A 16,291-nucleotide genomic window follows, 5' to 3' on the forward strand; every position below is an offset into this window, starting at 1 on the left:
CAAAAACATTCTATGGAAACAAACTGAGTTATCTCCCGTTCAACATTAAGCACTGACTACATTTCAAATTTTATGAAGAAAAACTGAAATCCGCTACGGTTCTTCGTTTGTTGCGTGGTTCGTCCTCCGTTGTATTTCTGTGAACAAATAGCATTATTGACCTGCTCTAAACTGCTGCGCCGAATTTATCAATAAAAACACTGATTTACCTGATTACTGTGTGAATGCAAACGATTTTTCGTCGTTCCGGAAAATTGAGCAATCATAATGTTTTCTGCTGCATGATCGTACAACAGGATATAAACTTATGTGAAGGTCCTTTCTTCCGTTTAAATGATTTCTGAGTATGAGTGTTGAAGAAAGCAAAATTCTGCTAAGTCGATTGTGATTCCCAGGATCTCTATTTTTCGACGTATCCTTTTTATGCTTTAACAAGGCGCCTCATTAGTTGATATTTCTAAGGATCTTTTGCAATTCTCTATTGTATGGCGCTTTATGACCTCATGACATTAATGGTCAGGTACGATATCAAACGTATATAATATATGTTATGATTGTTTTTCTGGGATCAGCTGACCACAGTGGACGTCCACCAATGGATGATGAGCACCTCAGCCGGGATTTCCTTCTGGCCATTCACAGCTCGCGGATGATACTTTCGGAGGAGATAGACAGCCAAATCCCTGACTATAATACCGCCCTCGCTGACGTCATCATCCAAACAGCGATTCAAAAAGGGAAACGAAATAAGGTCAGATCTTCTTCCCTCATTACCCTGATACTCAATTTTGTATGTACCACGCATCCAAACTCCTCAGATTCAGGGGGAGACGGTTGGCTGGTGCATTCCACTTTTTGATCACAAAAGAATGTTCATGTAGTGATTCTGTATCTGTATTATGTAGGAAATTTGTCAAATAATTGATTATTTTCATATTAACACTTTACTTCCTTCAGTTTTCACTGGGAACAGTTTAATAATCCGTTGCCGATTTTCTAACGTTTGGCCCGATATAACATTGCGTCCATCAGCCGTTTAGACTTAAGCAAATAAATACATAAAAATAGGAATAATATATGAAATACTGTTTATTGTATTTCATTATTATAGATTTAGGTTGGATTCGTACTGGCTGTTACTATAGCTGGATATCTTTTATTAAAAAAACAATGCAAATTTTAGCGGAGTATTCCACTGTTTTTTCTTGACAGTAAAAAACGTTTATCAACGAAATAGATCGGTATTGTCCTTTGACCTCTATATCAAAATGCTTTCTAACATTGTTCTGTTGTAGCTTGACAAAGATGAGTTTGTGAGGTATGAACTGTGGTGGCATGGCGTCATTATTGTCCTAGAAAACAAAAGTCCAAAGAATTATATCAGTTACAAGTGCGATACATCTAACAGCTCGTACCTGCTATCCACACGGGGCACCTTTGTTACTTTAGATTGTCTGCCACCCATGCACAGGTAAGACTAATGGACAGCACGTGAAAAATTGGTTAAACTTGATACAGAAATACCCCTTGTTACTTTTCTTCAAGTTATATAACTAGTTTCAGGCAACAAAATTCGTATATAAAACATTAAAAGAATTAAAGAAAATATCATGTATTAAATAATATTTCTCTGATTCTTGAACTAAAGTAAATTGTATTGGATTTCACGAAGTAAATAGGCAGTTTATGTTCAAGGCTCACGTTTAAGTTAATAACATTCCAAATACTGACATGGAAGAACCTTAAATAATATCAACGTCGTTTGTTTGAATTGATAAAGAATTTGTAATGTACAGATGCACTGCTTGAGCTCTGTTAAGAGGGATTAACTATTTGTTAATTTGAAAATATAACCCCTTTCGAACTTTAGGATATGTTTATGTTGGGTGAAATTTTAAAATGTTTAACAAGAGCTCTCTTTGTTGGGCTCCTCCTACCTATATTTTGTAAACAGGAACTTAAACAATAGCAAACCATCCTAACAGGTTGTGACTTACATACGTTCTGATGTTGTTTATTATTACAAAGCCTAAGAAAATATAATTGCAAAGAAAAATAACGTATATTTTGGAAATTGAATTTACCCTTCAATCAATCAAAGACATCGAATATGGTTGAAGTTGGATGACGAGGTTGACCTCAATCAATACCACTCCTTATATGATGACAACTGTAACTAATTAGTGTTTCTTGAATAACGTCCCGATTATGATTATTTAACGTTTGTATTACCTTGAAAATTCTTTCATTTACGTTTTGTGGCAAAAATAAAAATACCGCTCTGGATAAAATATCAGGATTATTCCTTAAATAGAAATGTATATGTCTGAATACTGACAATGCAGAAGTTCCTTTTCCCAGAATTGCTATGGACTATGAAATCAGTTCAGCAAGACGTCACACTGCTTTGTGACGTCATGTTTCATAGACACTGCTGGGCGGATTTGAGCCAATATTTTTATCACATATTTAACCAGAGAAAATATTATTAACACAATATATCCTTAATTCGAAATTTGGAAAATTTGTTTAATCAAATATTGCGTTGAGAACAAACTCACCCGATGGGCTTCAATCCTGATTCATTCATCAATCCTTATCACCCATCTCTGTTGACAGACAGGTGATAGCAGTATTAACACCACACGACGCAAAGATTGGATGGTCATCGTCTTGTCAGTTTACGTCCAGTGTGAGGACCAAACCTGGTCTGCACCCACAATTGGGTGGTCCGACGGGAAAGAATAACCTTCCAGAAATAACGTCACAATTAATGGCCCTACATGGACCTCGTCCAATTTTATGATTGATTACATGGTACAGTACCAAAAGAAAGAGTCGATTGACGTATAAATAGGACAGATCCTGAGGACAACACACATACCTCAGCCGATATATATATTTCACCAATTACAAGTTATATGAAAAACATAAGGTGACGAACGCTAACAATTCCTCGACAAGTTATTTATAACACCGTCATAATATGACACTATAGTTCTCCTCGGCTAAGGTAGGCCGAGAATGTTCTGCCAGAGAAGAAACCGTCATATCATCACATAAAGATCAGTTATGATAAGTTAACTGAGGGTGTTCTTTAAAAATGTAGCCGTTATATCATCACATAAAGTTCTGCTATGATGTGTTAACTGAAGGTGTTCTGTCGGAAATGTAGCCGTTATACCATCACATAAAGTTCTGCTATAATTTGTTAACTGAAGGTGTTCTGTCGGACATGTATTCGTTGTACCATCACATAAAGTCCTGCTATTATTGTTAACTGAAGGTGTTCTGTCGGACATGTAACCGTTATACCATCACATAAAGTTCTGCTATAATTTGTTAACTGAAGGTGTTCTGTCGGACATGTAACCGCTATACCATCACATAAAGTCCTGCTATTATTGTTAACTGAAGGTGTTCTATCGGACATGTAACCGTTATACCATCACATAAAGTTCTGCAATAATTTGTTAACTGAAGGTGTTCTGTAGGACATGTAACCGTTATACCATCACATTAAGTTCTGCTATAATTTGTTAACTGAAGGTGTTCTGTCGGAAATGTAGCCGTTATACCATCACATTAGCTAAGTAGTGTTGCCATGACGGTGTTATTTCTGAGAGGTCTGATGCTAGAGCCGGCTAGTTATTGGGAGTTTGTTAATCGAAGCTGTTACAAGCAGCGATTCACTAAACCCCTGCCAGCAGTAAATTCGTTAGTCTAGATTCTGAATAATTGATTATAATATTCTTGAAAATCTTATCTCTGATTACCTACATCTAAATCATTGCAAGATACTCATTTCAATGACTTACCTCCTCCTAGCAGCGTATTGGTGATTTAAATAACTTAACTGCTGCTAATCATTAAACAGCGGCAAATAACTAAACTGCTGCTACTAATTATACAGCGGCATATAACTAAACTTCTTTTAATAACTAAACTGCTGCTAATAATTATACAGCACAAATAACTAAACTTCTGTTAATAATTAAACAGCGGCAAATAACTAAACGTCTGCTAATAATTAAACAGCGGCAAATAACTAAACTTTTGTTAATAATTAAACAGCGGCTAATAACTAACCCCCAACTAATGATTATACAGCGGTACATAACTAAATTTCTGTTAATAACTGAACAGCTGCCAATAGCGGATTTGTTATTCAAGATTCTAAATAACTAATGCTAATCTCCTTAAAAAACTTATCTCTAACTCTCAACATGTTAATTATTGCAAGTTAATTTACATAAATATATGTATTATTGATACGAGATATATCAGGGCTAACTCAATAAAATCAATTATGATGAAATAGCCTAAAATCAATCTAAAACGACAGCAAATTCAACGAAGCAGGCAATGAGAGAGCCGCTAGGGTGCTAATTACAAAGATGGTTGTGTATTGTCCGAAATATTGCCGAAACAGTGCCAGACGGGGTTCTATGAGCCCGTAGACCCCTCCTAACCCAGAAGTATCTAATAATTTACATGGTGAAGTATTTCAGGGACATGCAAGTGATATTCTAGTATTCAATGTAATGCAAATTCTCGCGTTGTACTGCTGCAAATAACAAAGTCCACTTTATTTACAATCATATCTAGCTTGCAACCATATAGACGATTGTTACACAACGTTGTGTAGTATCAAAACTCTTGTCAGCTTTACCTCTGTTATAGATATGAACAAATTGATATTCTAAACTTTCAACAATTATTTGAAAAGTTCAATTTGCCTTGCATATAAAGAAAATACAGATAAATATCTCTATAATTGGCAGAAAATGGTGTAATTGTTATTAGACCGTGAATTTCTTAACAGACAACAATTATTGAAAATTCAGCTAATTGTGTTCTGCTTTTCTTAAATATTTACGTTTTGATAATTTTTATTTCAAATCTTATCGCTAATACCAACAATACTGGCAGTTTGTTGTTGCAGATGGTGAATACTATATTGTATAGCATTATTCTTATCATTGACATAAAGTTGACTAAACTTATTCAATAAAAGCGGTCCGAGAATGTCCTTTATCTCTTTCGTCCATATATCCTAATTACAAACAGGCGGCCATTTTTATGACAAAGCTTATGATTCCTAAATCATAAATACATTTATATATATGTATAGAAATATGTCTTCAAAGCTCACTGGAATTATCGTTTAAAAAAAGTTAAAATAAGACATTGGAAATAAGTGGAAAGACAAACCTGTTGAGAATGTCTACAATAGACTCGCTATACAACGCATCGCTGTTGCTAAAGATTGCCATCGGAATATCATGTGTTAGTTGGTTCTTCCACCTTTTTGGTTTTGCTACGCCCTATTGGTCGACAGCGCACTATTTTTCATTTTTTGGAATCGATGTTCATTTTGGTCTGTGGTACTACTGTACAGGAGGAGATTGTAAAAATTAGGGGAAAGTGCAAAGTAAGTGGTATTGCTTATTTATTTTGTACGTAAACGGAGTGTTTTCTCTCTATCAAACCGTTCCAAGGTTCGTAGAACTTGCCTGGGGTTCACAACCTGAAAATATATCTGTCGTATGACAAATAAATGCAAAATATAGAATCAAGATATATAAAATTCAAGTATTTGTATTAACAATACATTTTAAAAGCTATCTAATACAGTTTTATAACTATCCCTGACTTTAAAAAAGCTGTAATATAAGTTAAAAAATACCCCAACAAAACCAACAATATCACAACCTTATACTTATATGACATTATCGACATGTCAGTAGTAATACATGTAGATGGACCGGCGTTGTGTCATTAATTATTCACAAAATACCTCTTCATTATCCGCTGTCCAATTATATCCAAAACATCACTCGCCCAACAAAAATTACGAGGAATATTTCCAAATTATCCTACCTAACTCTTTTACCACTGAAGACGCATTTGCACGCTTCCAAATCAAAGGTTGGAATAGTTCATTTTGAAATTTCATGGGGGAATGAGTTAAATACCACTCGGCTAAAGAGAAAGATCGAGCTGAGCCAGATACTCTTCTAAATATCTGAATCCTGAATGACGAACTGTACGATGTCACTGGCTAATAGTACATTATTCGCGCCAGAATATCGTTTTGATCACTTCTGGAACATACACCGCTATCAAGGGTCACGTATATGATAACCAACGACGCCTCAATGAAGGTATTACAATGATGGTCAATAGAACTAGCCCCAATACTTCCTTAAATGTACATTATAATATCAAAAATCAATTAAATAGCTCAAGGGCGGCTGCATTCACCAAAGCGAACTTATTCGATGCTTATACAAGATAACATAAAAAGGTAGAAATAAAACAATCAAAATTACCTCCCTTTTTATATGTTTATCTTGAAATTGAGTAGTCTGAAAAAATTGAAAAAGTATTCCTATGGAAAAAGTAGGACTTTTGGCCTTGAACCAAAGTAAAGAATGAGATTTTAAACAAATACACTTTCATCTTTATAAACCATTCGTATCACTATATTACCGAAATTCATATTCACTGGTTTTCGTTAATTTTCGTATTTAAAGATTTTTCAATACATCATATGAAACAGAGCTAAGGTTTTCGCCATCCGTCCTTGAGGCAAAAGTAACTGTATCCCTTGCTGCTAGAAAAAAATAAGACAATCTAAATACAAACAAATAATAGAAATAAGAACTGTTTTGTATACATCATTTCTATCTTTTTAGATTTTGATAAATGAACACATATTTCGAGTGAGTGACGTTCATTAGATAAACGTTAAAAAATCCTGCCTAAGCATTAAATAAAGCTTCATACGAACAATTGTCAGCATTTTCGACTTTTCCGTTTTGCGTTGTAAATTATGTCTTCATAAAAAAAAATCAGTAAATGTCTAATGCAAGGGAGATTATTCGTACAACATGTTAGAAAAAATAATTGAAATCATAAATTTCCCGTCAAAAAATCATCAATTTGTCGTTGAAGGAATTTGATTAAATACTGAACATAGCGTCCTAATTTATGATAAAACTTGAATAAAAAATGAAACAAACAGACAAATCTGCTCATATTAACTTATCTGCGCCAGATATGTGTCTGGCGGAGCAGAGTTTGGGCCGACTCATCATGCAATAGAATATGGAACATGTAATGATTTATGATGAAAAAGGAACAAATGGGAACATTAAGAAGGGAGAAAACTCAAATTCTGCCTTCGGCTAACGCAAGCCGAGGGCCTTATTATTTTCAAAATAATTCTTTTATATTTCTTATATAGTTTTTATGTTATGTAATTAGTTTTTTTTCTGTGTCTCGATAAATGAGCGGATTGCTCCGAAAAATTGACAACATCATATTGTCCACACTGTAAGAATGACTTCCTTGCCCCATGTGTATATAGGTAAGACATAGGTTTGTTTTAATCTGCATGCGTAAGATTGAGAAGAAAACGTTTTTGACATTTGTACTATTATATTTCTCCCGTTATTTCTCACGTTAGTTGTGTGAAGTGACGACCTATTCAAGCGACAGATTCCAAAGGAAGGAACTATAATACTTTTAATCATATTTTTAAGAAGCAAACAAAGTTGTGGAAGAATAATACATTCTGACAAGGATTTAAATGGTATAAAATGCTTCTGAATGAACTTTGATCCGTGGTAAAGCAATATATTGACTTATTGTTTGACGTACGTTTTATTTACGTACATTATTTCCGGTTGTTGAAGCGATTAAATGTGCATTAATGAATACATTTGCATATCAAGAGCTCATTATCTGAAGTAGTGCCAATAGCTGGCGGCGACACGCCTTATCCCAACACGTGTGGGGTAAACTATTAATTTTCTATAGCAGTATAGGACTATTTACACTGCTGTGACATATCAAAAGTGCTGTCATGTACATTGTATACTATGATATGATTTTGAGTATGTCCCGTTTATACACTTTTTCTTTTGTTTGACGCACACCTGATTGACCACTACAGTGTACCTAAGAGTAAATATAAACTCTTGCAAATATTGAATATTGTGAATCAGTCTTGGCAACAACATGCAATCGTACCAGGTCAAAACAAGATTGTATTCTAACATACAGTTTAGATTTGTGTACTTATGTTAATGCATGTATGTGTACTTATGTAAACAATCAATTTATTGATGTGACGGAGTAAAAATAAAAGTCACCTGTGCTGACTTTTGCATGGGTAAGTCATAAAGGACAAACCAACTTACAAACAGGTACATAATTAACCATACACCTGTGACGCTAGCGTATGACTTGGAAAGTGTTTTACAAAGTACAGTTCTAGCGATAGTCTTATCAAAATGCAACGGTATCATTTGGACGATAAGTTAATGAGGAGGAAGTTTTTAATATATACATAGGAAACTGAAACTGTAATATTGATGATAAACATTCCGCGAAAGCTCAGATGGTTATTAAATGTTACTACATGGTACTGCATGGTACTGCAACTGCATGGTACTGCATGATGCTGCATGGTAGAACATAGCAATACATGGTACTACGTGGTGATATATAGTTCCTCATTGTAGTACATGGTACTGCATGGTACTGCATGCTAGAACATGGTAGTATATGGTACTACGTGGTGCTATATGGTACTGTATGATTCTTCATCGTACTTCAAGTACTGCATGGTATTTGCATAGTATAATTGATGTGACGGAGTCAAATTAAATCCACGTGTGTTGAACTCTGCATGGGAAAGACATATTGTACAATCCAACTTACAAACAGGTACATAATTAACCCTACACCTGTAACGCTAGCGTATGAATAGAAAATGTTATACCATGTACAGTACTAACGATAGTATAATCAAAATTCAACGGTATCATTTGGACGATAAGTTATTGAGGAAGTGTTTGATAGTTATACATGGGGAACTGAAACTATAATTGTGATGATAAACAATCCGAAAAAGCTCAGATGCTATAGAATGTGTTTACATGGTACTGCATGGTACTACGGGGTGCCACATGGTACTGCATGGTACTGAACTGCATGGTACTACATGATACTACATGATACTACATTGTACTACATGATAATGCATGGTACCTCGTGGTACAACATGGTACTGTATGGTACTATATGGTACCACATAGTGATACCTGTTAGCTGCTTTACAAATCATTTCACTGACATCCACTGAGAGTCACTCCCTATATTTACACAGTATAGGGAAAGAGTGGCGATTGAAGCAACCGGATTTTGCTTCTGTTATCGGAAGAGGGCGGTTATTTCCTATTTCCTATTTCGTATCTGTTTTAACTGAAATGATAGATATGACTTTTCCATACGCGATATCGTGATCAATTTCAGGAATCATTTCCGCCTATCCGAGGTTTAAATCTGAAAAAAATTGTGTAATTTGACTTTGGGAAACAGATAGTGTTTCACATAAAGCGTATGGTGATCAGTAGAAGGGGAACACGTGCTGTGCGTTCAAAATAAGGTCTTCTACAACGTTAAATCCTTTTGTTTTGGAAATTATGTACCTTAAATTATTTTTTGCGACTTTTCGACTCCTTTTTACTAAAAAACACGACCCTATCCCTATCAACGGCAGTTTAGAGAAGAGAAAGCTTATTATGTTAGAAACCAAAGTAAAAATAATGCAAAATCAAGTGTGTTTTTTTTCAGATCTGCACACGCCCTTTTTGGTTTTTCTCAGATATGCCTTTAGTGTTACGCTAATAATAAAAAATGTTAGAAGATGGATCTGTATGCTCAGTATATGTGATGCCGTACAGTTTATAAATATATGAAATTCGTAAGTTTAACTCGTTGATGAGGCTGTAGTCTTCTTTTTTTTTCGACTGCGTGGAGGTGGTATAATGATACTTATGTCGCAGATAAGGCTTTACGCTCCAAATTGTAGATCAGATAGCAGATGTTATAGAATGTGTTTACATGGTACTGCATGATACTACGTGGTGCCACATGGTACTGCATGGCACTGAATTGCATGCTTCCTCGTATTAAAACACGATACTACGTGATACTGCATGGTACTACATGATACTACATGAAACTACGTGATACTACATGATACTACGTGATACTACATGGTATTACATGTAGTTTTACAAATCATTTTACTGATATCCACTTAGAGACACTCCCTATATTTACATAGTACAGGGAAAGAGAGGCGATTGAAGCGGACGGATTTTGCTTCTGTTATCGGAAGAGGGCGCTTAATTCCTGTTTCCTTTTTAGTATATGTTCTAACTGAAATGATAGATATGACTTTTCCATACGCAATGTCGTGATCAATTTCAGGAATTATTTCCGCATATCAAAAATATAAATCTGTAAAAATGTGTACTTTGACCTCGGGAAACAGATGGTGTTTCGCATACAGCAGATGGTGATAAGTCGAATGGGCACATATGCTATGCGTTCAGAATAAGGTCTTTTCTTCAACGTTAAATATATTTATTTAAATAATATACATTAAATTAATTTTTGCGATTTTCGACCCCCTTTTACTCAAAAAACGACACTGTCCCTATCAACGATAAATTGGAGAAGAGAAAGCTTATTATGTTAGAAACCGAAGCAAAAATAATTCAAAATCAAGTGTATTTTTCAGATCAGCACACGTCCTTTTTGTTTTTTCTCAGATATGCCTGAAGTGTTAACGCTAATAAAAATAAAATGTTAGAAGATGGAGCTGTATGCTCAGTATTTCTAATGCCGCACATTCTATAAAGATATGAAATTCGTACATGAGGTTATACGGTCGGTATTTGTGGCGGTGCAGATACTAAAATAATAATTTCATAACACGTAAAGTCTTCTTATTTCTGGATGTGTAGATGGGATAATGATATTTTGTTGTTGATGAGGCTGTACACTCCAAATTGTATGCAGTAGAGATGCTTAATAACAATAAGTTCGTAGAGAAGGCTGTAGGCTCCTTATTTGTGGCGGTATAGAAAGTTATATACAACTCGTTCTTGAGGTTGTAGGCTCCTTTTTTTGGCGTTGTAATAGATATTATGATATTCAAATTGTTGATGATGTTTACGCTCCTATTCGTGGTATTGTATATGTTATGATGATATTGAACTCACAAGTGAGGTTTTAGACTCCTTATTTGTGACTGTAAAGATGCTATAATTGTAACGGAAATTAGGTTGCGTGATTCATATTCGTAACAATGTTGAAAATAATATTTAACTCGTACATGACGTTGTAGGCTCCAAATTTGCGGCTTTGAAGATGCTTTAATGAAATTTAAGTGGTAGAAGAGGTTGTGTTCTCCTTATTTGTGGCGTTGTAGATGCTGGAGATAATATGTATATTAAACTTGACCTATATAAACTACTGTTTATTTGATGTACATTATGCATACACTATATCTTATATTACAATCTGAAGCTTATTATCCCCAATGTAACATCTTTCCGGTTCAGTGTTTCGCTTGAACGCCGTCCGCCGGAGATAAACACTTCTCCCACTTCAAGACACTCATATCAACGTGCTTTCTGGTGATTCACATATCAAGTTTCTGTGTTGTTTCAATGGCATAAGAACTCAGGTTATAAGGGCTTTCTCAAGTGAATTTGATGATTGAGAAGCTCTAAAGGATAATCAAGCATGTGGTTTGTACATAGTATGACAAAAAATGTAATAAATAGTTTGAATTTGAAAAAGCATGCAATAGATGAACATCACCATAACCTGCGTTTGTGTCATTTTACGTATAGGCCATTTGTAAATAAGAGTAACCACTGATTATCTGTGTATATAGTACCGGTGTGTAGTAAACAGCAAATTACTTGGCTACTAGATAACTGTTGACTTAGCGTGTTATTTGCACGTCATTGCCTTCAAATATGATTTCGCAATAGAGCGAGCGTCAACAATTACATGACTGAATATAAGACTTGTATCAGATGCTGGAAAGTTATTATTTTCTCGATAACCAAATTGTTTATCATATAATATACATTCATATTTGTCAAGTCATATTTTGTGTGAATGGAAATATATGTAAAATTCTTTTCTAAAGCACCTGTTGAACAGAAATCGATCAGTAAATTATCTTAGATAGAACATCAATGAGCCAGCTGACTGCCATTGTCGAAATGGCATTTAAGGAATAAATTAAACGTACACGTACGCCAGAAAGTTTTTGTAGCATATAATTGTAGTTCATCCATATAACGTTGTTCAACTACAACGCATTTGATTGGATTGCGTTGAACAGAAGACTGTACAATAAACCGTCGTTTTTCCTATCGCGCTGTCGTTTCCACGATCATATCCCCCTTTTCTACCGTTAATTTGTTGTTTTTATTATGGTATAAGTAACAATGTGTTGACATTGTTTGGAAGAAATTATGATTCTTTGTTAACCTTAAGCGTTTTATTCCCCCTTTATCCTAGTAGCGAGTGTACAAATATTCAAATATTCCCAAAACAAATATATAACTATGTGAATGTGTCATAGATGAGAGATATTACTGCCTAGCAATAATAGTTTGTTTCTATTGTTGATTTTTATTCCAAGACATGGCTAAATAAAAATTGCATGTGTAAATCATAGGCATAGCTAACAAAAGAAGAAAACGTGGTACATGGTGTAGATCATATCTTAAATAATATATGGTGAATTGAATAGCACACAAACAACGTATGTCATTACAGAATATGAACATATTGCGCCAAGTTTTACGTTAAGGTGTGATACAGATCGAGCTATATAGAAATATGTCCCGGGATACCCTTTCTAGGGAATTAAAATACAAATAAAATATCTGGAAAATATTGAATATTGTACATCAATCTTATCAACATCTTGTAATAGTACCAGGTCAAAAAGGATGTTATTTTTTAAAACATCTATAATTTTGGACTTACGTGATAAACTATTAATATGTGTACTTATGCTATCAAACAACTGATTGATGTGACGGAGTCAAATTAAATCCACCCGTTGACCTCTGCATGGGAAAGACATAAAGGACAATCCAACTTACAACCAGGTACATAATTAACCCTACACCTGTAACGCTAGCGTATGACTTAGAAAATGTTATACCATGTACAGTACTAACGATAGTATACTCAAAATTCAACGGTATCATTAAGACGATAAGTTTTGAGGAGGAAGTGTTTGATAGTTATACATGGGGAACTGAAACTATAATTGTGATGATAAACAATCCGAAAAAGCTCAGATGTTATAGAATGTGTTTACATGGTACTGCATGGTACTACGTGGTGCCAATTGGTACTGCATGGTACTGAACTGCAAGGTTCTTCGTGGTACAACACGATACTACGTCATACTGCATGGTACTACATGGTACTACATGATACTACATTGTACTACATGATAATGCATGGTACTTCGTGGTAAAACATGGTACTGTATGGTACTACATGGTACCACATAGTGATACCTGGTAGCTTTACAAGTCATTTCACTGACATCCACTGAGAGTCACTCCCTATATTTACACAGTACTGGGAAAGAGTGGCGATTGAAGCAACCGGATTTTGCTTCTGTTATCGGAAGAGGGCGGTTATTTCCTATTTCCTATTTCGTATCTGTTTTAACTGAAATGATAGATATGACTTTTCCATACGCGATATCGTGATCAATTTCAGGAAATATTTCCGCATATCCGAGGTTTAAATCTGAAAAAATTGTGAAATTTGACTTTGGGAAACAGATAGTGTTTCACATATAGCGTATGGTGATCAGTAGAATGGAAACACATGCTGTGCGTTCAAAATAAGGTCTTCTCTACAACGTTATATACTTCTTTTTTGGAAATTATGTACCTTAAATTAATTTTTGCGACTTTTCGACTCATTTTTACTAAAAAAACGACCCTATCCCTATCAACGGCAGTTTAGAGAAGAGAAACCTAATCATGTTAGAAACCAAAGCAAAATTAATGCAAAATCAAATGTGTTTTTTTTCTGATCTGCACACGCCCTTTTTGGTTTTTCTCAGATATGCCTTAAGTGTTACGCTAATAAAAAAATTGTTAGAAGATGGATCTGTATGCTCAGTTTATGTGATGCCATACAGTTTATAAATATATGAAATTCGTACATGAGGTTATACGTTCAGTACTTGTGGCGTTGTAGATGCTAAATGAAGTTTAACTCGTTGATGGGGCTGTAGTCTTCTTTTTATCGACTGCGTAGAGGTATAATGATATCTATGTCGCAGATAAGGCTTTACGCTCCAAATTGCAGGCAGTGGAAATGCTTAATAATAATAAACTCGTAGAGAAGGCTGTAGGCTCCTTATTTGTGGCAGTATAGAAAGGTATCTACAACTCGTTCTTGATGTTGTAGGCTTCTTTTTGTGGCATTGTAAAAGTTATAATGATATCAACTTGTTGATGAGGTTTTACGCTCCTTATTCGTGGTATTGTATATGCTATGATGATATTAAACTAATAAATGAGATTGAAAACTCCTTAAATATGAGGTTGTAGATACTACAGTGATATTCAACCTGTTGATGAGGGTTTACGCTCCTTATTTATGGCATTGTGTATGTTATGATGATATTCTGAACAAAAAAAGAAACGCACAATTAAATTATGCAATCAATAGCCTATGATATTTTGGGAAATTTGTACAAACTTTTATATCAATAGGAAGGGACAAGTCTACTCTTTACAATACTGTAGAAGAAAAGTGTGTGTGACGTCACTCGTGTCATCAGTAGTTACTCAAAGTGGGATACACGCAAAAACAAAATGACACTTCAGTACCTGGTGTGGGCACCTTGTGCACGCATCCCTGCACGGATCCTCCTATACATTGAATTCATGAGAACATTTATTCGTCTTAAGGGATTGTTGTTCCATTCTTGTGTTAATGCTGCGATCAACTTGGGGCGCGGTTAGTTTTTTTTTGACGTTTCCTAATACGCCTGTCCAGCTCATCCCACAGATGCTCAATGGGAGACATGTCGGGGCTATATGGGGGTCATTCAAGAGGCTGAACGTTGTTTGCCGTGAGAAAATCACGACAGACTCTGGCAACATGCGGTCGAGCATTGTCTTGCTGGAAAATTACGTTATGATGTCTGAGAAGTGGAAAGACATGTGGATGGAGGATCTGGTCTCTGTATCGGACGGCATTGAGGTTTTGATCCATGACCACTAAGGGGGATTTTACTCCATGGGAGATGCCTCCCCAAACCATTACAGAAGCCCCACCGAATCTATAGCGTTCAACCACGCATGCGTCGGCGAAACGCTCACCGCGTCTGCGATATACCCTTTTTCTTTCGTCTGAGCGATACAGATAGAATCTAGACTCGTCGGTGAACATCACACGTCTCCATCGCATCCAAAACCTATTCGGGACATGTCTGCGCATCCAGTCAAGACGCACTTGCCGCCTCCGTGGTGTCAGAGGTGACCCGACATAAGGTCGGCGCGTAATGATTCTCTCTGCACGCAAGTGGTTCCTGGCAGTTTGAGGACTAATGGGTCTGCCATGAGTACCTAAGGTATGCGACGCAGTCTCTACAGCAGTCTTGAATCTGTTGCTCAAGTGTGACAATCGAATCGCCCTGTCTTGTCGTGCGGTCGTTACACGCGGATGACCGCTCCTTGGACGATCGGAAACTAACCCAGTAGCACGGAAACGTGTACAGAGACGGTTAATTGTACACGGGCCAACACCAAACTGCCGTGCGACAGCAGTTTGGCTATGACCATCCATCAACATCGCAATTCCTCTACCCCTCTGAATTTGCGTTAAGCGTGGCATCTCAGTCAATGGTGAAATCAAAATGCCAACGTGGAAAATTAATGTGGCTGAACTTAGAGTATCCGTTGAGATTATTTGTTTGAAAAATTCCGGCTTGGCTTCATCACGCCGCGTGATTTGGACTAAAGAAGCTCACAAAGTCACACAAGGGAGATCGTTCTTGATGTAATACCTGACTAAATATTCCATTATTTCCTTACAGCTAAGGTGTACTGCAGGGGGAACTTGCGTTTCTTTTTTTGTTCAGTATATTAAACTAATACATGGGGTTGTAGACTCCGTATTTGTGACGTTGTATATTGAGTTTCCATTTGTTGATGATGTTTTACACTCCTTAATTGTGACATTGTACATGTTATTATGATATTGAACTCACAAGTAAGGTTTTAGACTCCTTATTGGTAACTGTAAAGATGCTATAATTATAGCGGAGATTAGGTTGCGTGATTCATATTCGTAACAATGTTGAAAATACTATTTAACTCGTACTTGAGGTTGTAGGCTCCAAATTATGGATTTGAAG

The 16,291-nt window shown here is 35.7% G+C and overlaps 1 protein-coding gene across 1 annotated transcript in view; it reads left to right on the forward strand.

Annotated features, from left to right (window-relative positions):
- LOC110464170 (calpain-D-like) overlaps positions 1-14,603 on the forward strand; it is a 30,048-nt gene extending 15,445 nt beyond the window's left edge. The window contains exons 11-13 of the mRNA XM_021519242.1: positions 573-751; positions 1,296-1,471; positions 2,620-14,603. Coding sequence (XP_021374917.1) covers positions 573-751; positions 1,296-1,471; positions 2,620-2,806 — 542 coding nt within the window. The 3' untranslated portion in view covers positions 2,807-14,603. The remainder of the gene's footprint in view (positions 1-572; positions 752-1,295; positions 1,472-2,619) is intronic.
- The last annotated feature ends 1,688 nt before the right edge of the window (positions 14,604-16,291 follow it).

This window comes from Mizuhopecten yessoensis, unplaced genomic scaffold, assembly GCF_002113885.1.
Source record: "Mizuhopecten yessoensis strain PY_sf001 unplaced genomic scaffold, ASM211388v2 scaffold10969, whole genome shotgun sequence".
Classification (NCBI taxonomy): Eukaryota; Metazoa; Mollusca; class Bivalvia; order Pectinida; family Pectinidae; genus Mizuhopecten; species Mizuhopecten yessoensis.